The 24,433-nt window shown below is 38.3% G+C and overlaps 2 protein-coding genes across 2 annotated transcripts; both read left to right on the forward strand.

Annotated features, from left to right (window-relative positions):
- Positions 1-8,579: 8,579 nt before the first annotated feature.
- On the forward strand, positions 8,580-18,143 carry LOC125009588 (mucin-5AC-like). The gene is made up of 10 exons (XM_047587698.1): positions 8,580-8,644; positions 12,008-12,062; positions 13,758-13,907; positions 14,241-14,458; positions 14,549-14,613; positions 14,739-14,911; positions 15,231-15,433; positions 16,464-16,528; positions 17,576-17,701; positions 18,059-18,143. Exons 2-10 carry the CDS (start codon positions 12,020-12,022, stop codon positions 18,141-18,143), a joined length of 1,128 nt encoding a protein of 375 aa, XP_047443654.1. The 5' UTR covers positions 8,580-8,644; positions 12,008-12,019.
- A 1,335-nt stretch (positions 18,144-19,478) lies between these two features.
- On the forward strand, positions 19,479-22,445 carry LOC125009654 (mucin-5AC-like). Its single transcript, XM_047587831.1, has 7 exons — positions 19,479-19,638; positions 20,881-21,083; positions 21,176-21,240; positions 21,356-21,528; positions 21,850-22,052; positions 22,145-22,209; positions 22,325-22,445. The coding sequence occupies exons 1-7, from the start codon at positions 19,479-19,481 to the stop codon at positions 22,443-22,445; spliced, it is 990 nt and encodes a 329-aa protein (XP_047443787.1).
- The last annotated feature ends 1,988 nt before the right edge of the window (positions 22,446-24,433 follow it).

The raw sequence follows: 24,433 nt of genomic DNA on the forward strand, positions 1-24,433 counted from the left end.
ATGAAATAAAATCAAACCTCTTCCTTGCGTAGTGTCACATTGACAGTCGTCCTGATAGCACGAAATAACTTCCAACTGAATTACATCGGTTTGAAATTCGCTTCGAGCGGCATGAAAATTTGAGAAAAATCAGCAGGCACCAAACAGAAGTTTTATTTTCGTGACAGTTTCACATCCACTGTGAGACCGGGTTGGGATTTAACCGCTTCTTCATACAGGATCGCTAGTATGTCCGCATTTATTTTTCCTATGTGCGGCAAGGTACCACTTCACTGGCAATGCAGTCAGATATTATTTTAATATCGTTTTTATTAATATTATTATTATTGTAGAAATGTCATTCCTTAGTCGATTACCCCGGACCTCTGACCCCACCCACCCACCTCCCTCCCCAGCTCCACCCACTGTCGTGAAGCATTGACTGTATACTGGTCGGAAAGCAGTTTTTCTTTCCTTTCTCCGCTGAGCCCTCTCCAGCACAGGTAGGATGTCTCTCTGTCCTCCTAGTGTTTTGTGAGCTAATACCTTACTTTGCTACATGAGCAATGATTTCAAATGGTTTCAATCATTAAATGCAAGAATATGAAAACGATTTAATTTGTGAATTAAAACTAGCCGTGTCTGGTAACTTTCGTCTAACTAGCTTAAGCCACCTACGGGTAATCTGCGCTGCCTGCATGATATGCACAATGTCTCATTAGGCTGCTTTAAACAAAAAAACGTGATCTGTTTATGTGTTTTCAATCAAACCTTTCTGCATAAAAAACAAACCCACCTAGAACACTAAAGATTTGCCTCTGTTCTTCTTGTAGTTGCTGTCAAACCATCCACTGACCTCTGACCCTGAATCACCTCACCAACCCAAAGGCACTTTTAAGAGCCACATTTCTAGGACCACGCTGTGCCACTTTTGTGGCCTGTTTCACGTGTTTCATGTCTTTGTGTAATGTGCTCAGAGCATTGATAATCATTCTGATTATGTGTGTTAGTATAAATGAAAATAAAGTGAACTAAATACATTCCTTTTGTCTTTACTGTCCAGGCTCTCATTTCATTGTGCCTCATATTTGTTTGTAATCTTATTTCTACAATACCTCATTTGCTCTAATTTACCTAAAGCTGACAAATAACACCTATGATATTAACATTGTGCATATGGGGTAAAGATGCCAGACTCAGGACTTAGTTCATTGCACCTAATAATTACTCATAGTAACTTATATCTGTTAATAATAGTGTCATATTCTTGTCACTTTACTGGCACTTATGATATTGCATAGCTGTTTATAACTGTGTGCTGTAGGGAGATGTATACATTATTATAACTTTATTACATATACTTATAGCTACATATATAAAGCACTATAATAAAAGACAAAACTCATTATGCATCACTATACACATTTAGCAAAGCACAGTAGTTATAAGGCATCATAAAATGAACAATTGACTAGGCAGATATGGTAACACTTTCTATGAAGGTTGTATTTATAATGCCCTGTGAATGCACTCATAATGTTTTATAAGGTGTCTATAAAGCATTATAATGGTCATTATTACCATCTATACATATTCACAAGTCGTTATAACCAACTTCATGATGCATTATGACAACTGGTTACGAATGATTATAATTTTAATCTGAATAGTGCATTATAAATATGTCAATATCTGCCTAGTCACTTGTTAGTTTTATAATGCATCATAACTACTTTGCTTTGCTAAATGTGCATAGTGATGCATAATGACTTTTGACTTCGCCTATAGTGCTTTATATCTGTAGTTATAAGTATATGTAATAAAGTTATAATAATGAATACATCTCCCTACAGCACACTGTTATAAACAGCCATGCAATATCATAAGTGCTATTTGTCAGCGCTAAGTAAAGTGACAAGAATATGACACTATTATTAACAGATATAAGTTACTATGAGTAATTAAAAGGTGCAATGAACTAAGTCCTGAGTCTGGCATCTTTACCCCATATGCACAGTGTTAATATCATAGGTGTTATTTGTCAGCTTTAGGTAAATTAGAGCAAATGAAATGCCTGGACAGTAAAGACAAAAGAAATGCATTTAGTTCACTTTATTTTCATTTAAACCAACACACATAATCAGAATGATTATCAACGCTCTGAGCACATTACACAAACACATGAAACAGGCCACAAATGTGGCACGGCGTGGTCCTAGAGATGTGGCCCTTAAAAGTGCCTTTGGGTTGGTGAGGTGATTCAGGGTCAGAGGTCAGGAGATGGTTTGACAGCAACTACAAGAAGAACAGAGGCAAATCTTTAGTGCTCTAGCTGGGTTTGTTTTTTATGCAGAAAGGTTTGAATGAAAACACATAAGCAGATCACGTTTTTTGTTTAAAGCAGCCTAATGAAACATTATGTTACCGCATATCATGCAGACACCGCAGATTACCGTAGGTGACTTAAGCTAGCTAGACGAAAGTTACCAGACACGGCTAGTTTTAACTCACAAATTAGATCGTTTTCATATTCTTGCGTTTAATGATTGAAACCATTCGAAATCATTGCTTTAATATGTAAACGATGTGCTTCATGTAAGCAAAGTAAGGCATTAGCTCAAAAAACACTAGCAGGACAGAGAGACAACATACCTGTCCTGGAGAGGACTCAGAGGAGAAAGGAAAGAAAAGCCGCTTTACGACTAGTACATACAGTCAATGCTTTACGACAGTGGGAGGAGCTGGGGACGGAGGTGGGTGGGTGGGGTCAGAGGTCAGGGGTCATGGACTAAGGAATGACATTTCTACAATAATAATAATATTAATAAAAACGATATCAAAATAATATCTGACGGCATTCAATAAATGCGGACATTTCTAGCGATCCTGTATAAAGAAGCGGTTAAATGCCAACCCGGTGTCACAGTGGATGTGAAACTGTCACGAAAATTAATCTATTGTTTGGTGCCTGCCGATTTTTCTCAAATTTTCATGCCGCTCGAAACGAATTTCAAACTGATGTATTTCAATTGGAAGTTATTTCGTGAGGACGACTGTCAATGGGACACTGCGCAATGAAGAGGTTTGATTTAATTTCATTTAGACTAGATTTGTAATGGTCTTATTTCGGTTTTTAATGTAACGTCAATTTTGCTGCAGGATTCGGCACTTTGAGATTCGAAAAAAAATTAATGGTTATTTGTTATATTGGTCTCTTATACAGGATCGCTAGAAATGTCCGCCTTTATTGAATGCCGTCAGATATTATTTTGATATCGTTTTTATTTATATTATTATTATTGTAGAAGTGTCATTCCTTAGTCCATGACCCCTGACCTCTGACCCCACCCACCCACCTCCGTCCCCAGCTCCTCCCACTGTCGTAAAGCATTGACTGTATGTACTAGTCGTAAAGCGGCTTTTCTTTCCTTTCTCCGCTGAGTCCTCTCCAGGCCAGGTATGTTGTCTCTCTGTCCTGCTAGTGTTTTGTGAGCTAATGCCTTACTTTGCTTACATGAAGCACATCGTTTACATATTAAAGCAATGATTTCGAATGGTTTCAATCATTAAACGCAAGAATATGAAAACGATCTAATTTGTGAGTTAAAACTAGCCGTGTCTTGTAACTTTCGTGTAGCTAGCTTAAGCCACCTACGGGTAATCTGCGCTGCCTGCACGATATGCGGTAACATAATGTCTCATTAGGCTGCTTTAAACAAAAAACGTGATCTGCTTATGTGTTTTCATTCAAACCTTTCTGCATAAAAACAAACCCACCTAGAGCACTAAAGATTTGACTCTGTTCTTCTTGTAGTTGCTGTCAAACCATCTCCTGACCTCTGACCCTGAATCACGTCACCAACCCAAAGGCACTTTTAAGAGCCACATCTCTAGGACCACGCCGTGCCACATTTGTGGCCTGTTTCATGTGTTTGTGTAATGTGCTCAGAGCGTTGATAATCATTCTGATTATGTGTGTTGGTTTAAATGAAAATAAAGTGAACTAAATGCATTTCTTTTGTCTTTACTGTCCAGGCATTTCATTTGCTCTAATTTACCTAAAGCTGACAAATAACACCTATGATATTAACACTGTGCATATGGGGTAAAGATGCCAGACTCAGGACTTAGTTCATTGCACATTTTAATTACTCATAGTAACTTATATCTGTTAATAATAGTGTCATATTCTTGTCACTTTACTTAGAGCTGACAAATAGCACTTATGATATTGCATGGCTGTTTATAACAGTGTGCTGTAGGGAGATGTATAGAATTATTATAACTTTATTACATATACTTATAACTACAGATATAAAGCACTATAGGCGAAGTCAAAAGTCATTATGCATCACTATGCACATTTAGCAAAGCAAAGTAGTTATGATGCATTATAAAACTAACAAGTGACTAGGCAGATATTGACATATTTATAATGCACTATTCAGATTAAAATCATAATCATTCATAACCAGTTGTCATAATGCATCATGAAGTTGGTTATAACGACTTGTGAATATGTATAGATGGTAATAATGACCATTATAATGCTTTATAGACACCTTATAAAACATTATGAGTGTATTCATAGGGCATTATAAATACAACCTTCATAGAAAGTGTTACCGCAGAGATTGACAAATTTATAATGCACTATTCAGATTAAAATTATAATCATTCATAACCAGTTGTCATAATGCATCATGAAGTTGGTTATGACGACTTGTGAATATGTATAGATGGTAATAATGACCATTATAATGCTTTATAGACACCTTATAAAATATTGTGAGTGCATTGATAGGGCATTATAAATACAGCCTTCATAGAAAGTGTTACCCCCTTTTTTTTGTGTCACTCATGATAATAATAATGAAATATAACTTAAATCAGCATCACTATCAGTACCACTCAAGTGTCGATATTCTTTTTTTCTTCTTCTTCTTATTTATTTTATATATTTTAAATAAATTAGTTAAATTAACTTTGTTAGCTTAAATATTAGGGGCATGGGCTCACAGGTGATGAGGACCAAGGCACTTAACCATTTAAAAAAACTGCAAGCAGGTATTTGTCTATTACAAGAGACTCACTTCTCTCTGACTGAACAACAGAAACTTAAACCGTCACTTAAAACTTAAATCACAATACAACCAAGATTACTTAGCCACATAACTCTAGAAAAAGAAGGGTCTCAATTTTAATCAACAAACCTATACCACTCAGGATAAATGCAACAATAACAGATCCAGAGGGCCACGACCTTAATCTCTCATCTCATCTTATCGACTATCGCTTATCCTCACTAGGGTTGCGAGGGTTGCTGGAGTCTATCCCAGCTGTCGAGGCGTCTGAGGCGGGGTACACCCTGGACAGGTCACCAGTCTATCGCAGGACTAACACAGAGACAAATCTCCGCCTCTGATGGGTTAGGATTATTAATGTTCATTATTTTTTTTCAGTGTCAGATTTAGCAAAAAAGTCACACTCAAGGTCCAAAAGCCAAAAAATGTCCTCTTCCTAAACACTGCTGTAATAGTTATATATTGATATTTTTCAGTTAAATGCTCAGTGTTTTAGAACTACTCCAGTCTAAAATATACATATCAAAAAAAAAAAAAAATAAATAAATGAAAATGAGGGGGAAGCTCAGGGTTGTTTCGCTCAATTGAGACAACCAAGGTCAGTTTCCTCCTGAGCAGCTCCTCTGTCAGGGCAAAGGAGGTGAAAAGTTGTCAAATGGTAATGACATGCCCCGGAGCCCCTCCGTAATCTCAAGGACCACTCTCTTGCCCTAGTTAACTTCTACAGGCATGTACTGGTTGAAGCTGCACCTGCCTCTGAATGGAATAAGATGCTCATCAACACAGATGTCCACATCTGGGCTGAATAGCATCGGCAAGTGGTGCATCCACATGTCCCAGACTTTGCAGAAGGCTTGTTATCACAGTGTCTGGGTGTAGATAGTTTATCATGGGTCCTGTTTTTTTTTGGTTTTTTTTTGTTTGTTTGTTGTTGTTGTTGTTTTCACTCCAGAGCATGAAGGTTGATTCATGTTTTGATCTATGAGCACCGGCCAAAATGAGCAGTCCCACGTAAGCCTGCAGTTCCTCTGTATCCATATCTCGCCAGTCTGCCATCGCACATCTCACATGTAAGTTTGTCATGGCCACAAAATGTTTCAGGATTTCATCAGTCACAAGGAGAGGAAAGCTGGATGTTGGGTCACTGTTTCAAGCGGCAGCATAGTGTGTAGGTCCTGGGATCACACCTGTCAGGGCTGGGATGTAATGGAGCGTCTAGAGCCTCCTGTGTGCTGTAGTGTCTTGCCACCTAAAAAATGATTTCTCCCCCACTACTGCTCTTGCTAATAACCTTGGTTGCATGAAAACCTGAGCAAGGACCAGAGCAAAGACCATTTTATTTATTCTTTCATTGAATTAGTTCATAACGCAAGTGTAGACTCCCAAAACCACACACACCTGCCACACAAACACTCACACACAGAGACCTACACAGACACATACACCATTATCTGACATCAACAGTGGCACACACTCATCTTTTCGGTAGCAAGCACCATTGCAAAAAATCGCAAATACTCTGAAATTTTGCTGCCTGCATTGAAAAGGGGAAATAAACTGGTAGACTATAAAAAATAATTAAATTGATTGAGGGCTAGTAGTCCCCAGTCCTCATTTATGTTAAGATATATGTGGGACCAAAAAGTGTATTTATAGTGGTTTTCAATGGGGCATTTTTGTCCCTCAGAACAAATGTTTACTTTTGGCAACTTAGTCATTTTAGGCTAATTTAAGACACTTACACCAGAATGGTTAAAAATTAACTACCTTTGCCAGGTCTCAGCAATATTTGTTCAACAGTGGCTTAAGTTAGAAGATAAAATGGCACTTATGGGAAAAAGATCTGGTTGGTCAACCTTTCATCTGGCAACCGAACAAGTCGGTTCCTAGGCCGAACCATTTCGCATTTTTGCTTTACAAGACAGGATTCCGATTCTGTGTCCTCATATACGACATCCTTTGCAGTGAATTTATGAACTCCAAGATAACACCTCAGGGCTTGATTCTGGATGGCATTAAATTCAGGGGAATCCCCAAAACCCCATCAAAGAGCTTAGAAAATGTTACCTGATTTTTATTATTCACTGACCCTAAAGCCCTTCCCACCGACTCTGTCAGCACTTTCCTTCCTTCATAGAAGCTCATATTTTCAGTAAAAACAAAACCAAGACATTCGTAAGAAAAGTAAACATCAGAGTTGTTGATTCAAACAGAAATGTATGTATTCCGTAGGAATGAAATTTAGAATGATTTATCAAGCGCATGGATACCGGTTTACGCACACTAACAATCGGCGACGAAAAACCTGTTCTTAACTTAACTTTTGTTGCGATGTGGGTGCAATCTGTGGCACCAAATTATATTCGGGAAGCCGGCAATGGCGTGAAATCCTCATTTAAGTTCGGCTTGTTGGCGATGTCCGTGTGGGAACTGGATGGAAGCTGGGGACAGAGAAATTATTTCAACCAACACTGCCGGGACGATTCTGCCGCTCCAAACACTCGCTGAAACGTTACGGTGGCCAAACATCCCAGGGTGGACAGGAGCTGGATGTGCACCTGGAAGACTTTGGCGCATTTTGTGTCTCACTCCAACATTGGTTTTAAATTACGGCACAAAGCCATCAACATTTATTTATTTATTTTATTTTTTCCCCAATACACCAGCAAGCTAGGTGGGTGCGTTTGGCAGTGTAGGAAGGATGCCTGTGAAATGCTCACAGGCATCCTTCCAGTAAACTGGATATATGTTTTACATCCACATCTGTTTATATCTAATACATCTACAGTTAAAGTTCATCTCAAACATGGCATATTTTTAATTGCATGACACAGATATATTTTCTATAATGAATCATCAGACCCGGAAGTTATGTTACTAATAATTCTATGCTAGAGAGTTCATGTCTTGAATTCCTTCAACTGAACGGCCAAAAACAACAGGCCGCACCCTCAATCTAATCATCATCTGATCTGATCACTGTGACATGGTAAGTTTTACGCCCATCGGATACTATTGTATTCATGCATCGAAGCACATAAAAAAAAAAAAAACACACCTCAAAATAGTTTAAGATTATAGTAAAAAACAAACACACATCATGGCAACCGATGACAACTTGACAGGTACTAAGAGGGGAATGAAACTAGGCGTCTTCTTTTTTGCACAAGCAGGGCATACCCAGTGAGCTCACACACACACTCTCACACACAACACAAAAACATGCCATTGCCATGCCACTCATCTAGAAACCGTCATGTTTGGCATGGAACCACCTGATCTGGCAATTGCATTGACATCAAAGAGAAGAAATATTTTCTGATTCCTGGTACATTGCATTAAGGTGTGTTTCACAGGGAGTGTCAACATTGTTGGTTAAACCAAATGTCCAATCCCCTATTATTTACTTGACATGCTATGCAGAATGATTCTGATCAAGTGGAATGCATTAGCCACAGCAGAGAGACTGATGAGTCACATCACATTCTTTGGTAGGTTACAAGTAAGACTGAAAGAAACAAGTGCCATCACAAGAGACTATGAAGCTGCAAAGAAGAGTTAACTTCTGATTTATACTTTGGGTAAGTAGCTTTCATTTGTATGAGTATGACAAGTATAGACCCATGCATTTGTTTGGAATTTAATTTCTTTAGGATAAGATTAAGATCTTTAGTTATTTGGGATTGGTAGGACTGGTAGGATTATTTCACTATATATCACAATTTAAGTCATCAATGTGTACCAAAATATAAACCCAACGTCCTGAAATGAGTACTTGTGAATTTGTTAAATTTTCATGTCATATCAAACTAAGAATAAATAAACAAGTGTATTGACCCTTCACTGCCAGTAAATGGTAGACAAAGGTGTCTCCTTATCGCTCCCCGCGATCATGAAATGAAACCTGCATTTATTTGCATATGCAAAATATTTTCTATTCAGACTATAATTTTTAGTATAAACCACACACACATTTCTTTTTTTTTTGTGGTCACTTTGTAATCCAGAGGAATGAACAAAGACGGTTCTGTAATAAACAACTTTTTGAATTATTACATAAAAGATTTGAATCATTTCTATGCAGACTCTGGGAAAATACAATACATTTAATCATGCAAGAATTGTTTTGTTGTACTGTTTTGACATGACAGAACATCAAATCACAAAGCTGAAATGAGATGTAATGACAAGCCTTAAATTGTTTTTTAGTTTGCAGCACAAACATGGTCTCAATTGCTTGGCCACTTTTTATTTGTTCACATTTATTTTGTATTTTCTCAATGTTTGTTTAATGTGACAGATCAAACTAATTTCAATAGTAATAACCCGTAAAGCACAGATTATAAACTCTGCGTGATACAGAAGAACTATATAGAAGAGCTATAGAGAGAGAACTTTGGAGTGATAGAGTCTTTTAATTGCCAACAAAACTACATGTGGAATTTCAAGTAGTCTTTCCAGTTCTATGGCTTTAGTATACGTGGCATAGAAAGTACGATGCCTTGGGCTACTGGCAGACTTTAATGGGGCTATCAATAACATTAGTAGTTACATTGCTCATAGGACAGGGAGGTAATATCATATTTTTATGGATGTCTGCCTCATTTACAGAGTCTTAAATGCACTGAATGAATTCATTCATAAAAAAACAAAAAAAAACAATGAAGGACAAAGAACCAGAGCCTTAACAAGAGGTGACTGTAGTGTATCAAGGCGTAGAACAAAATGCTGTCAGATGGTTGTTTCTGTAGAGGGACACAGTCATGGACTAACTTACCAGCACACATCAGAAATTGTGACAACTACTCACTCTCTACTCACTCAAAAATCACAAACATTGGTTAAAAACAAACCAGACATGTAACCATACAGCTTCCTCTTTATCTGATGCCTGTTCCCGGGGCTTTTGGTATATTGTTCTGCAACTGGGGGGTAAAATTGTTTGTCTTTATTTGCCTGTCTGTGTCTGTCTTGCGTTGATATTGTTTGTCTGTGTTCTGTGTTGTAATTGTCCATTGTATGATGTGTTGTGTGGTTTTAAAATTGTCTACTGTATGTTATCTGGGAACCTGCCATTTACACCCGCGCTCAACGAATCAGTGTTGATGAATGTGCATTGTCCCAATACAATAAATAAACTAAAAAACAAAACAAAAAAAAAAAAAAACAAACAAGAAACTTTCAAAAGGACTTATTTTAGGTTTTAGAGTGATCTTTTTCCAGTCACAGTGAAATCAGTGATGAACCTGCCAGACAGAAATAAATTTAAACACAATTAAAGATCCCTCCCACCCCCATTATTAAAATCGTAACAGGGATTAAAAGTACAACACAGGCGATGAATATTATAAACGTAAAATAATGTGCGTGTACAAATTACAAATGGAAAAAATATTGCGAGCATTAACATTACAATTTACATCACATCTGGGGTGTACTGTTAAATAATTTGTGTTTAATAAAAAAATATTTAATAAAATAAAAATAATGTGTGCCCCACCCACACCCCCACCATTAAAATCGTAACGGTGAAAACGCAGCCGTACAAATTATAAACGTAAAACAATGTGTGTACCATTCCCCAAAGTCGTTTGGTCCAGAAAGCTCTTTCAGCCGGAGGGGCTTCGGGCATCTCAGCCTCTGTGTCGGCTTGCGACCTGCAGTGAACTGGTTCACTTGAAGAACGAATCAGTAAGAGATCAGTAGCATTCACTGACCGGATCCCTCTCCTCAATCACTGACTATATTCCTCCATTTGCTGCAATATAGGCTTAAGACCCAACACTAAGAGATGCATTTACAACCTTTCAAATAAACAAAGTATAGCCTTTGTGACCGTCTATGCTTTATTCCACTGAAATTAATACAATATGAAAGTGGAAAATAAATATAAAGCAAAATTATAAACAAACACTGTATATTTTAACATTAACACATTTTAACGATCAAAAATAAAAATAGACCTCATTCAGTTTAGTGCAAAAACCAAATATGTCAATTACAAGAAAATGCCATAAAAAATTAAAGATATGGAAAAATATAAGAGGACAACACAAACTTAAATAGGCTTAAATATGGAATAAAAAAGAAAATAAATAGCTTAAAAACATAAAAAAACAAAACAAATAACAAATAATAAACAAACACGACAAATGTCAAACAAAGGAATGATTTGGAGCTCACATCACACACACGCACCGTCCCCCTGCGCTATCTGCCGACTAACTGCGTCATTGGCCGAAGTTTCACAAAGAGCCACGAGTCAGAGAGTGCATGCACGGGCCACGCAATCAGTTCATAAAATGATTCGATACAGTTCGTTCACTGAAAAGATCCGTTCTTTCAAACGAATCATTCGTGAACGACCCAACACTACTGCAGTTGAGTGTGTGGAAACGGTGAGGGAGAGAAGCAGAGAGAAGTAGGCGGTAAAGAGAGTTAAATGGATGGCGAAGAAACCCCAGCTGGTAGTGGCGAGAGTCGCCCACAGACCCGAAACAAACTTGTGCCCAAAAAAGGTTCCCATTCAGCGACGTGGAAGTGTTTTGGATTTAAGCCAGACGATGACTAACAGTCTAAGTTACTTTGCAAAGTGTGTTCTGCCCTCGTAGCAGCACCGCAAGGCAACTTGAATGACCATTTGAATGTTTTTTTGTTTGTTTGTTTTGTTCTGTTCAACAGTGCAATAAACATTTTGTAAAAAAAAAGGGCGTGCCAAAGAATCATGATCTCAATTCTAAGCAAAAAAAATTCACATGATTCACATTTTTTTTTCAGAATCGTGCAGCCCTAATTGTAAATCTGTATTAATTTGTGTTAACTACTTTGATTTTTTTAAAAAAAATACCAACTGATATATAGATACTGCTACAAACCAACATTCTATTATTAAAATAAACATTTGACAACCTAAAATTAATGATCATCTCATCTCATACCTTCAGGAGCAGGCCAAAATGGCCATTGGACAAATCATAGCAGTTTTGCTGATACTGACAGGTAAGTCAGTAATGATTGTAATGTAAAGTGGATCACAGAGTTCTGATTTGATGAATCTGTTTGGTTGACCCTTATGACCTCCTCGAGCATTTTTTTCAATTTTTTTTTTTTTGTCCATTTGTTGGTCATTTTTGGCCGATGCTTGAATTTCTGCAGGAATTCCTCTTTTGAGACAATTTTTTTTTTTTTTAAATCCAGTGTCTTTTACTCTCACATGTCATTTATACTCCCGTGATGCATTTTGCCCCCTCGCATAAATAAACTGCCATTAAATCTTCATCCATCAACATTTTTTTATATATTTTTTTTCATGAATCACTTAAACAATTTCAGAACTGTCCAGAACTACCCAATTTCAAGAGTTTTCAGGATTTTAACTCTTTAAATGCCAGTCTGAAAATATGAAGTTTTAAATGTTTATTTTTGTTTGTTTTGTTTTTGATGTTTTGTTTGTTTGTTTGTTTGTTTGTTTGTTTGTTTTTACAAAAAATGACAAAACTAAATTATTTTTCATAAAATAAATAGTAGGATGATGGGGCTTTGGTGGTAATTGGAGTCTTCGATATGCCAAGGATTTGTAATAAAATTGATTTGATTTCATCATTATTTTGGATGTAGTGTCAGATTTAAAATTTGGCAAAATCCTCATACATCAATATTTATTAATTTATTTTTTGAGAAATCACTTAAACAGCTTCAGACCTGCTCAAAACTACCAAAGTTTGAATTATTTTCAGGATTTTAACTTTTTAAATGTCTGGAGAAAAAAATGACAAAAACTGACTTACCATAAAAACAGTAAGTGGAAGGAGCTTTGGTGGTTGTGGTTTTGGATATGTCAAAGATAAGCAATAAAAATGATTTGATGGCATGAGTATTTTTTTTTATGTAGTGTCAGATACTCCCTCTGGACACCTTTGTGGCCAAAAATGCCCCATTGACTTACATTCAAACCACATTTTTTAATCTGACTGTCATTCCAGTATAAAAATGTGCAGTCTGAAATGTTAGCATTTAATTTATAAGAAAACTAATGCTATTTTTACTGTATTTGATCAGATTCAGCATGAAATTCTTGTAAATTTCCCATTTATTATGATGGAGCCATGTGACCATCCAGGTGCTCCAAGTGTGAGTGTGTCTGTGTATCTACCTGAATCCAAAATAGAAGAAAAAAAAATATATATATATTGATGTATGACGGCTGTTTTTTGGATGTGTACATTTTAGCCACGAAGCTGCCAAGAGGTTGCAAAATTTTAAATCTGACACAACATCAAAAATAATGATGCAATCAAATCAATTTTATTGCCAATCCATGACGTACCCAAGACTGCAATTTCCACCAAAGCTGCGTCATCCTACTATTTATTTTATGAAGAATACTTCAGTTTTTGTATTTTTTGCATAAAATAATGAAATACTTTGAATGACTAGACTGGCATTTAAAGGGTTTAAATCCACAAAGTTATTGAAATGTTGGTAGTTTTGAGCAGGTCTGAAGTGATTTATGAAAAAAGGGTGGAAAAAATATGTTGATGTATGAGGATTTTATGGCAGAGGATAGTAAATTTGAGGAGGGCATAGGGGTTAATTTAATATTGAATTAAGTAGTGTCAGTGGAGCTGGCTACAAGGCAAGTTCAGGTTTGTCCTTCTGAGTGTGTGGTTTTATTTTGTTTTGTTTTGTTTTCAGGAACAACGACCCCCACTAATGCAGCTAATACATATACTGCAAATGGAACAACCAACGCCACAACAACCTCTGCATTAAAAACAACAATAATGAATCATCCCAACAGTACGCTCAACATCACTATTCAAGCCAACACTGTCCAAGTAGTTGGTAAGTAAACAGTACTGCCACACTTGACTAGCAAGGAAATACACCCATATGTAGTCGATTCATGTCACTCTATGCCATGACTTTGAGTTGGTCTTTCTTCAGTGACCATCAATAAATCTCCCTGCCATCTCAGAATATACCAAAAACCAAACACTTTCCTTGTAAAAAGGAAACTTTTCTTCTGCTACAGTTAATGAGGGGCTTGAACTCCAACTGGGCATTCATAAACATACAGTACATTGCGATTAATACAGTTTTTCCACGCAATGTCCTTTCACTAGAGATAACTACCTTTTGTTTATTTTATTTATGTCTGTGTATGTGTATTTTCAGAAACACCTGCACTCAACACTACTGCAGCTAATACAACTACTGCAAATGGAACTACCAGTGGACCAACCACCACTGCACCAACTATAACAACCAATAAAACTGAAGCCCCACGACAGTTTGTGGCTATTCAAGCAGTCTTGGTAGAACCGTTTGTCCCAGAACTCAATGACAGGAACAGCCTACAATTTAAGGCCCTTGAGGCAAGAGTTGTAACAGAGGTGAGTTCAGTAACTTCATAATGTCACTTAATTAATTGTAATTAGTAGTTTTCACTGGTCTATATTTAATTTTTCATTTTTAATTCACAGTGTGACATCATGTTCTTGGCTCGATATGGTGCAATTTTCCGCCACACATTCATCATAGCATTTCTGTGAGAGGATATATTTCTTGACAGAATTTTCTAAGCATTTGTATAGAGAAGTTTTCATATTGATCATAACCATAGACATGATACTAGTGATCAATAATGGTTCAAATATATGCTTTTTCATGCAGACTAACACAAACGCAGAACACTGTTGCAGAGATGGGGATCGAGTTCAACAGAAATTCTACAAGTGCAGTAATCCCACCGGCTGCCGATGTTGTCCAAACCTTAGTAGATGCAGTGAATAATCCCAACAATACGCTTATTATCACTATTCAAGTCAACACTGTCCGAGTAGTTGGTAAGTAAACAGTACTGCCACACTTGACTAGCAAGGAAATATACCCATATGTACTTGATTCATGTCACTCTATGCCATGACTTTGAGTTGATCTTTTTTCGGTGACCATCAATAAATCTCCCTGCCATCTCAGAATATACCAAAAAACAAACACTTTCCTTGTTAAAGAAGAATCTTCTTATACTACAGTTAATGAGTTGTTTGAACTCCAACTGGCCATTCATAAACATTGGGATTCATAAAATTTTCCCAAAGAATGCCTTTGACCAAGAATAGCTGCTTTTTTCATATTTGTCTTGGTGTGTATTTGTGCTTTCAGGAACAACTGCACCCAACACTACTGCAGCTACAATTACTCCAAATGCAACAACCACCACTGAACCAACTACAACAGCTACTACAACGGAAGCGCCACCCCCAGTTGTGGCTATTCAAGCAACCTTGGTAGAACCGTTTGTCCCAGAACTCAGTGACAGGAACAGTCAACAATTTAGGGCCCTTGAGACAAGAGTTGTAACAGTGGTGAGTCCAATGCCTCAACAATGTCACTTAATGAGGTGTACTTAGTGACTTTTCACTTCTTCTCATTTAATTTTACATTTTTCTTCGCAGTGTGACATCATACTTGTTCGATATGGTGCAATTTTCCGCCGCACATTCTTAGCATTAGGTGAGGGATATATTTCTTGACAGAATCTTCTAAGCATTTGTATATAGACGTTTTCGCCATAGACATGATACTAGTGACCAATAATGTTTCAAATATATGTTGTTTTTCATGCAGGTCAACACAAATGCAGAACACTGTTGCAGAGGTGGGGATCGAGTTCACCCAAATTCCACAAGTGCAGAAATCCCACCGGCTGCGATGTTGCACAAACCTTAGTAGATGCAGTGAATAATCCAACAGTACGCTCAACATCACTATCAAGCCAACATGTCCGAGTAGTGGTAAGTAACTACTGCCACACTTGACTAGCAAGGAATACACCCATATGTAGTCGATTCATGTCATCTATGCCATGACTTTGAGTTGGTCTTTCTTCAGTGACCATCAATAAATCTCCCTGCCATCTCAGAATTACAAAAAACAAACACTTTCCTTGTTAAGAGAAACTTTCTTCTGCTACAGTTTATGAGTCGTTTGAACTCTAACTGGCCATTCATAAACATTGGGATTCATACAATTTTCCCAAAGAATGCCTTTTGACCAAGAATAGCTGCTTTTTCATATTTGTCTTGGTGTGTGTTTGTGCTTTCAGAAACACCTGCACTCAACATACTGCAGCTACAACCACTCCAATGCAACAACCACCACTGCACCAACTACAAAGCTACTCACTGAAGCGCCACCCCCAGTTGTGGCTATTCAAGCAACCTTGGTAGAAGTGTTTGTCCCAGGACTCAGTGACAGGAACAGCCAACAATTTAGGGCCCTTGAGACAAGAGTTGTAACAGTGGTGAGTCCAATGCCTCAACAGTGTCACTTAATGAGGTGTACTTAGTGACTTTTCACTTCTTCTTCATTTAATTTTACATTTTTTCTTCGCAGTGTGACATCATCTACTTTGTTCGATATGGTGCAATTTTCCGCCGCACATTCATCATAGCATTTAGGTGAGAGGATATATTTCTTGACAGAATCTTCTAAGCATTTGTATATAGACGTTTTCGCCATAGACATGATACTAGTGACCAATAATGTTTCAAATATATGTTGTTTTTCATGCAGGTCAACACAATGCGAACACTGTTGCAGAGGTGGGGATCGAGTTCAACCCAAATTCCAAAGTGCAGAAATCCACCGGCTGCCGATGTTGCACAAACCTTAGTAGATGCAGTGAATAATCCAACAGTACGCTCAACATCACTATTCAAGCAACACTGTCCGAGTAGTTGGTAAGTAAACAGTACTGCCACACTTGACTAGCAAGGAAATACACCCATATGTAGTCGATTCATGTCACTCTATGCATGACTTTGAGTTGGTCTTTCTTCAGTGACCATCAATAAATCTCCCTGCCATCTCAGAATATACCAAAAAAAAAACTTTCCTTGTTAAGAGAAAACTGTTCTTGTGCTACAGTTTATGAGTCGTTTGAACTCTAACTGGCCATTCATAAACATTGGGATTCATACAATTTTCCCAAAGAATGCCTTTTGACCAAGAATAGCTGCTTTTTTCATATTTGTCTTGGGTGTGTTTGGCTTCAGAAACACCTGCACTCAACACTACTGCAGTACAACCACTCCAAATGCAACAACCACCACTGCACCAACTACAAGAGCTATCAACTGAAGGCACCCCAGTTGTGGTATTCAAGCAACTTGGTGAATGTTGTCCGAATCAGACAGGACGCCAACTATTTAGGGCCCTTGAGACAAGAGTTGTAACAGTGGTGAGTCCAATGCCTCAACAATGTCACTTAATGAGGTGTACTTAGTGACTTTTCACTTCTTCTTCATTTAATTTTACATTTTTTCTTCGCAGTGTGACATCATCTACTTTGTTCGATATGGTGCAATTTTCCGCCGCACATTATCATAGCATTTAGGTGAGAGATATATTCTGACAGAATCTTTAAGCATTTGTATATAGAGTTTTCGCATAGACATGATACTAGTGACCAATAATGTTTCAAATATATGTTGTTTTTCATGCAGGTCAACACAAATGCAGAACACTGTTGCAGAGGTGGGGATCGAGTTCAACCCAAATTCCACAAGTGCAGAAATCCCACCGGCTGCCGATGTTGCACAAACCTTAGTAGATGCAGTGAATACCCAACAGTACGCTCAACATCACTATTCAAGCCAACACTGTCGAGTAGTTGGTAAGTAAACAGTACTGCCACACTTGACTAGCAAGGAATACACCCAATGTAGTCGATTCATGTCACTCTATGCATGACTTTGAGTTGGTCTTTCTTCAGTGACCATCAATAAATCTCCCTGCCATCTCAGATACCCAAAAACAAACACTTTCCTGTTAAGACAAAACTGTTCTTCTGCTACAGTTTATGAGTCGTTTGAACTCTAACTGGCCATTCATAAACATTGGGATTCATACAATTTTCCCAAAGAATGCCTTTTGACCAAGAAAGCTGCTTTTTTCATATTTGTCTTGGTGTGTGTTTGTGCTTTCAGAAACACCTGCACTCAACACTACTGCAGCTACAACCACTCAAATGCAACAACCACATGCACCAACTACAAGAGCTACTACAACTGAAGCGCCACCCCAGTTGTGGCTATTCAAGCAACCTTGGTAGAAGTGTTTGTCCCAGAACTCAGTGACAGGAACAGCCAACAATTTAGGGCCCTTGGAGAAGAGTTGTAACAGTGGTGAGTCCAATGCCTCAACAATGTCACTTAATGAGGTGTACTTAGTGACTTTTCACTTCTTCTTCATTTAATTTTACATTTTTTCTTCGCATGTGACATCATCTACTTTGTTCGATATGTGCAATTTTCCGCCGCACATTCATCATAGCATTTAGGTGAGAGGATATATTTCTTGACAGAATCTTAAGCATTTGTATATAGACGTTTTCGCCATAGACATGATACTAGTGACCAATAATGTTTCAAATATATGTTTTTTTCATGCAGGTCAACACAAATGCAGAACACTGTTGCAGAGGTGGGGATCGAGTTCAACCAAATTCCACAAGTGCAGAAATCCCACCGGCTGCGATGTTGCACAAACCTTAGTAGATGCAGTGAATAATCCCAACAGTACGCTCAACATCACTATTCAAGCCAACACTGTCCGAGTAGTTGGTAAGTAAACAGTACTGCCACACTTGACTAGCAAGGAAATACACCCATATGTAGTCGATTCATGTCACTCTATGCCATGACTTTGAGTTGGTCTTTCTTCAGTGACCATCATAAATCTCCCTGCCATTCAGAATATACCAAAAAACAAACACTTTCCTTGTTAAGGAAAACTGTTTTTCTGCTACAGTTTATGAGTCGTTTGAACTCTAACTGGCCATTCATAAACATTGGGATTCATACAATTTCCCAAAGAATGCCTTTTGACCAAGAATAGCTGCTTTTTTCATATTTGTCTTGGTGTGTGTTTGTGCTTTCAGAAACACCTGCATCAACACTACTGCAGCTACAACCACTCCAAATGCAACAACCACCACTGCACAACTACAAGGCTACTACAACTGAAGCGCCACCCCCAGTTGTGGCTATTCAAGCAACCTTGGTAGAAGTGTTGTCCAGAACTCAGTCAGAACAGCCACATTTAGGCCTTGAGCAAGAGCTTGTAACAGTGGTGAGTCATGCCTCAACAATGTCACTTAATGAGGTGTACTTAGTGACTTTTCACTTCTTCTTCATTTAATTTTACATTTTTTCTTCGCAGTGTGACATCATCTACTTTGTTCGATATGGTGCAATTTTCCGCCGCACATTCATCATAGCATTTAGGTGAGAGGATTATTTCTTGACAGAATTTCTAAGCATTTGTTATAGACGTTTTCGCCATAGACATGATACTAGTGACCATATATGTTTCAAATATATGTTGTTTTTCATGCAGTCAACACAAATGCAGAACACTGTTGCAGAGGTGGGGATCGAGTTCAACCCAAATTCCACAAGTGCAGAAATCCACCGCTGCGATGTTGCACAAACCTTAGTAGATGCAGTGAATAATCCCAACAGTACGCTCAACATCACTATTCAAGCCAACACTGTCCGAGTAGTTGGTAAGTAAACAGTACTGCACACTTGCTAGCAAGAAATACACCATATGTAGTCGATTCATGTCATCTATGCATGACTTGAGTGGTCTTTCTTCAGTGACCATCAATAAATCTCCCTGCATTCAGAATATACCAAAAAAAAACCTTCCTTGTTAAGAGAAAACTGTTTTTCTGCTACAGTTTATGGTCGTTTGAACTCTAACTGGCCATCATAAACTTGGGATTCATACAATTTTCCCAAAGAATGCCTTTTGACCAAGATAGCTGCTTTTTTGCATATTTGTCTTGGTGTGTGTTTGTGCTTTCAGAAACCCTGCACTCAACACTACTGCAGCTACAACCACTCCAAATGACAACAACCACACTGCACCAACTACAAGCTACTACAAGAAGCGCCACCCACCAGTTTGGCTATTCAAGCAACCTTGGTAGAAGTGTTTGGTCCCAGAACTCAGTGACAGTAACAGCCAACAATTTAGGGCCCTTGAGACAAGAGTTGTAACATGGTGAGTCCATGCTCACAATGTCACTTAATGAGGTGTACTTAGTGACTTTTCACTTCTTCTTCATTTAATTTACATTTTTCTTTCGCATGTGACATCATTACTTGTTCAATATGTGCAATTTTCCGCCACTTCATCATAGCATTTAGGTGAAGGATATATTTCTTGACAGAATTTCTAAGCATTTTGTATATAGACGTTTTCGCCATAGACATGATACTAGTGACCAATAATGTTTCAAATATATGTTGTTTTTCATGCAGGTCAACACAAATGCAGAACACTGTTGCAGAGGTGGGATCGAGTTCAACCAAATCCAAGTGCAGAAATCCCACGCTGCCGATGTTGCACAAACCTTAGTAGATGCAGTGAATAATCCAACAGTACGCTCAACATCACTATTCAGCAACACTGTCGAGTAGTTGGTAAGTAATACGTACTGCCACCTTGACTAGCAAGGAAATACACCCATTGTAGTCGATTCATGTCACTCTATGCCATGACTTTGAGTTGGTCTTTCTTCAGTGACCATCAATAAATCTCCTGCCATCTCAGAATATACCAAAAAACAAACACTTTCCTTGTTAAGAGAAAACTGTTTTCTGCTACAGTTTATGAGTCGTTTGAACTCTAACTGGCCATTCATAAACATTGGGATTCATACAATTTTCCCAAAGAATGCCTTTTGACCAAGAATAGCTGCTTTTTTCATATTTGTCTTGGTGTGTGTTTGTGCTTTCAGAAACACCTGCACTCAACACTACTGCAGCTACAACCACTCCAAATGCAACAACCACCACTGCACCAACTACAAGAGCTACTACAACTGAAGCGCCACCCCCAGTTGTGGCTATTCAAGCAACCTTGGTAGAAGTGTTTGTCCCAGAACTCAGTGACAGGAACAGCCAACAATTTAGGGCCCTTGAGACAAGAGTTGTAACAGTGGTGAGTCCAATGCCTCAACAATGTCATTAATGAGGTGTACTTAGTGACTTTTCACTTCTTCTTCATTTAATTTTACATTTTTTCTTTCGCAGTGTGACATCATCTACTTTGTTCGATATGGTGCAATTTTCCGCCGCACATTCATCATAGCATTTAGGTGAGAGGATATATTTCTTGACAGAATCTTCTAAGCATTTGTATATAGACGTTTTCGCCATAGACATGATACTAGTGACCAATAATGTTTCAAATATATGTTGTTTTTCATGCAGGTCAACACAAATGCAGAACACTGTTGCAGAGGTGGGGATCGAGTTCAACCCAAATTCCACAAGTGCAGAAATCCCACCGCCTGCCGATGTTGCACAAACCTTAGTAGATGCAGTGAATAATCCCAACAGTACGCTCAACATCACTATTCAAGCCAACACTGTCCGAGTAGTTGGTAAGTAAACAGTACTGCCACACTTGACTAGCAAGGAAATACACCCATATGTAGTCGATTCATGTCACTCTATGCCATGACTTTGAGTTGGTCTTTCTTCAGTGACCATCAATAAATCTCCCTGCCATCTCAGAATATACCAAAAAACAAACACTTTCCTTGTTAAGAGAAAACTGTTTTTCTGCTACAGTTTATGAGTCGTTTGAACTCTAACTGGCCATTCATAAACATTGGGATTCATACAATTTTCCCAAAGAATGCCTTTTGACCAAGAATAGCTGCTTTTTTCATATTTGTCTTGGTGTGTGTTTGTGCTTTCAGAAACACCTGCACTCAACACTACTGCAGCTACAACCACTCCAAATGCAACAACCACCACTGCACCAACTACAAGAGCTACTACAACTGAAGCGCCACCCCCAGTTGTGGCTATTCAAGCAACCTTGGTAGAAGTGTTTGTCCCAGAACTCAGTGACAGGAACAGCCAACAATTTAGGGCCCTTGAGACAAGAGTTGTAACAGTGGTGAGTCCAATGCCTCAACAATGTCACTTAATGAGGTGTACTTAGTGACTTTTCACTTCTTCTTCATTTAATTTTACATTTTTTCTTCGCAGTGTGACATCATCTACTTTGTTCGATATGGTGCAATTTTCCGCCGCACATTCATCATAGCATTTAGGTGAGAGGATATATTTCTTGACAGAATCTTCTAAGCATTTGTATATAGACGTTTTCGCCATAGACATGATACTAGTGACCAATAATGTTTCAAATATATGTTGTTTTTCATGCAGGTCAACACAAATGCAGAAACACTGTTGCAGAGGTGGGGATCGAGTTCAACCCAAACTCCACAAGTGCAGAAATCCCACCGGCTGCCGATGTTGCACAAACCTTAGTAGATGCAGTGAATAATCCAACAGTACGCTCAACATCACTATTCAAGCCAACACTGTCCGAGTAGTTGGTAAGTAAACAGTACTGCCACACTTGACTAGCAAGGAAATACACCCATATGTAGTCGATTCATGTCACTCTATGCCATGACTTTGAGTTGGTCTTTCTTCAGTGACCATCAATAAATCTCCCTGCCATCTCAGAATATACCAAAAAACAAACACTTTCCTTGTTAAGAGAAAACTGTTTTTCTGCTACAGTTTATGAGTCGTTTGAACTCTAACTGGCCATTCATAAACATTGGGATTCATACAATTTTCCCAAAGAATGCCTTTTGACCAAGAATAGCTGCTTTTTTCATATTTGTCTTGGTGTGTGTTTGTGCTTTCAGAAACACCTGCACTCAACACTACTGCAGCTACAACCACTCCAAATGCAACAACCACCACTGCACCAACTACAAGAGCTACTACAACTGAAGCGCCACCCCCAGTTGTGGCTATTCAAGCAACCTTGGTAGAAGTGTTTGTCCCAGAACTCAGTGACAGGAACAGCCAACAATTTAGGGCCCTTGAGACAAGAGTTGTAACAGTGGTGAGTCCAATGCCTCAACAATGTCACTTAATGAGGTGTACTTAGTGACTTTTCACTTCTTCTTCATTTAATTTTACATTTTTTCTTTCGCAGTGTGACATCATCTACTTTGTTCGATATGGTGCAATTTTCCGCCGCACATTCATCATAGCATTTAGGTGAGAGGATATATTTCTTGACAGAATCTTCTAAGCATTTGTATATAGACGTTTTCGCCATAGACATGATACTAGTGACCAATAATGTTTCAAATATATGTTGTTTTTCATGCAGGTCAACACAAATGCAGAACACTGTTGCAGAGGTGGGGATCGAGTTCAACCCAAATTCCACAAGTGCAGAAATCCCACCGCCTGCCGATGTTGCACAAACCTTAGTAGATGCAGTGAATAATCCCAACAGTACGCTCAACATCACTATTCAAGCCAACACTGTCCGAGTAGTTGGTAAGTAAACAGTACTGCCACACTTGACTAGCAAGGAAATACACCCATATGTAGTCGATTCATGTCACTCTATGCCATGACTTTGAGTTGGTCTTTCTTCAGTGACCATCAATAAATCTCCCTGCCATCTCAGAATATACCAAAAAACAAACACTTTCCTTGTTAAGAGAAAACTGTTTTTCTGCTACAGTTTATGAGTCGTTTGAACTCTAACTGGCCATTCATAAACATTGGGATTCATACAATTTTCCCAAAGAATGCCTTTTGACCAAGAATAGCTGCTTTTTTCATATTTGTCTTGGTGTGTGTTTGTGCTTTCAGAAACACCTGCACTCAACACTACTGCAGCTACAACCACTCCAAATGCAACAACCACCACTGCACCAACTACAAGAGCTACTACAACTGAAGCGCCACCCCCAGTTGTGGCTATTCAAGCAACCTTGGTAGAAGTGTTGTCCCAGAACTCAGTGACAGGAACAGCCAACAATTTAGGGCCCTTGAGACAAGAGTTGTAACAGTGGTGAGTCCAATGCCTCAACAATGTCACTTAATGAGGTGTACTTAGTGACTTTTCACTTCTTCTTCATTTAATTTTACATTTTTTCTTCGCAGTGTGACATCATCTACTTTGTTCGATATGGTGCAATTTTCCGCCGCACATTCATCATAGCATTTAGGTGAGAGGATATATTTCTTGACAGAATCTTCTAAGCATTTGTATATAGACGTTTTCGCCATAGACATGATACTAGTGACCAATAATGTTTCAAATATATGTTGTTTTTCATGCAGGTCAACACAAATGCAGAACACTGTTGCAGAGGTGGGGATCGAGTTCAACCCAAACTCCACAAGTGCAGAAATCCCACCGGCTGCCGATGTTGCACAAACCTTAGTAGATGCAGTGAATAATCCCAACAGTACGCTCAACATCACTATTCAAGCCAACACTGTCCGAGTAGT

Source organism: Mugil cephalus, chromosome 1, assembly GCF_022458985.1.
Source record: "Mugil cephalus isolate CIBA_MC_2020 chromosome 1, CIBA_Mcephalus_1.1, whole genome shotgun sequence".
NCBI classification, from domain to species: Eukaryota; Metazoa; Chordata; class Actinopteri; order Mugiliformes; family Mugilidae; genus Mugil; species Mugil cephalus.

What these genes read in the sequence shown, in the direction of transcription:
- LOC125009654 (XM_047587831.1), top strand. Translation starts at nt 19,479, where the DNA reads ATGCAGAACACTGTTGCAGAGGTGGGGATCGAGTTCAACCCAAATTCC. An exon ending in AGACAAGAGTTGTAACAGTG is followed by an intron (nt 21,084 to 21,175) that starts GTGAGTCCAATG and finishes TTTCTTTCGCAG; the next exon opens with TGTGACATCATCTACTTTGT. An exon ending in CAACACTGTCCGAGTAGTTG is followed by an intron (nt 21,529 to 21,849) that starts GTAAGTAAACAG and finishes TTGTGCTTTCAG; the next exon opens with AAACACCTGCACTCAACACT.
- LOC125009588 (XM_047587698.1), top strand. Translation starts at nt 12,020, where the DNA reads ATGGCCATTGGACAAATCATAGCAGTTTTGCTGATACTGACAG. An exon ending in CAACACTGTCCGAGTAGTTG is followed by an intron (nt 14,912 to 15,230) that starts GTAAGTAAACAG and finishes TTGTGCTTTCAG; the next exon opens with GAACAACTGCACCCAACACT. An exon ending in GATGCAGTGAATACCCAACA is followed by an intron (nt 17,702 to 18,058) that starts GTACGCTCAACA and finishes TTGTGCTTTCAG; the next exon opens with AAACACCTGCACTCAACACT.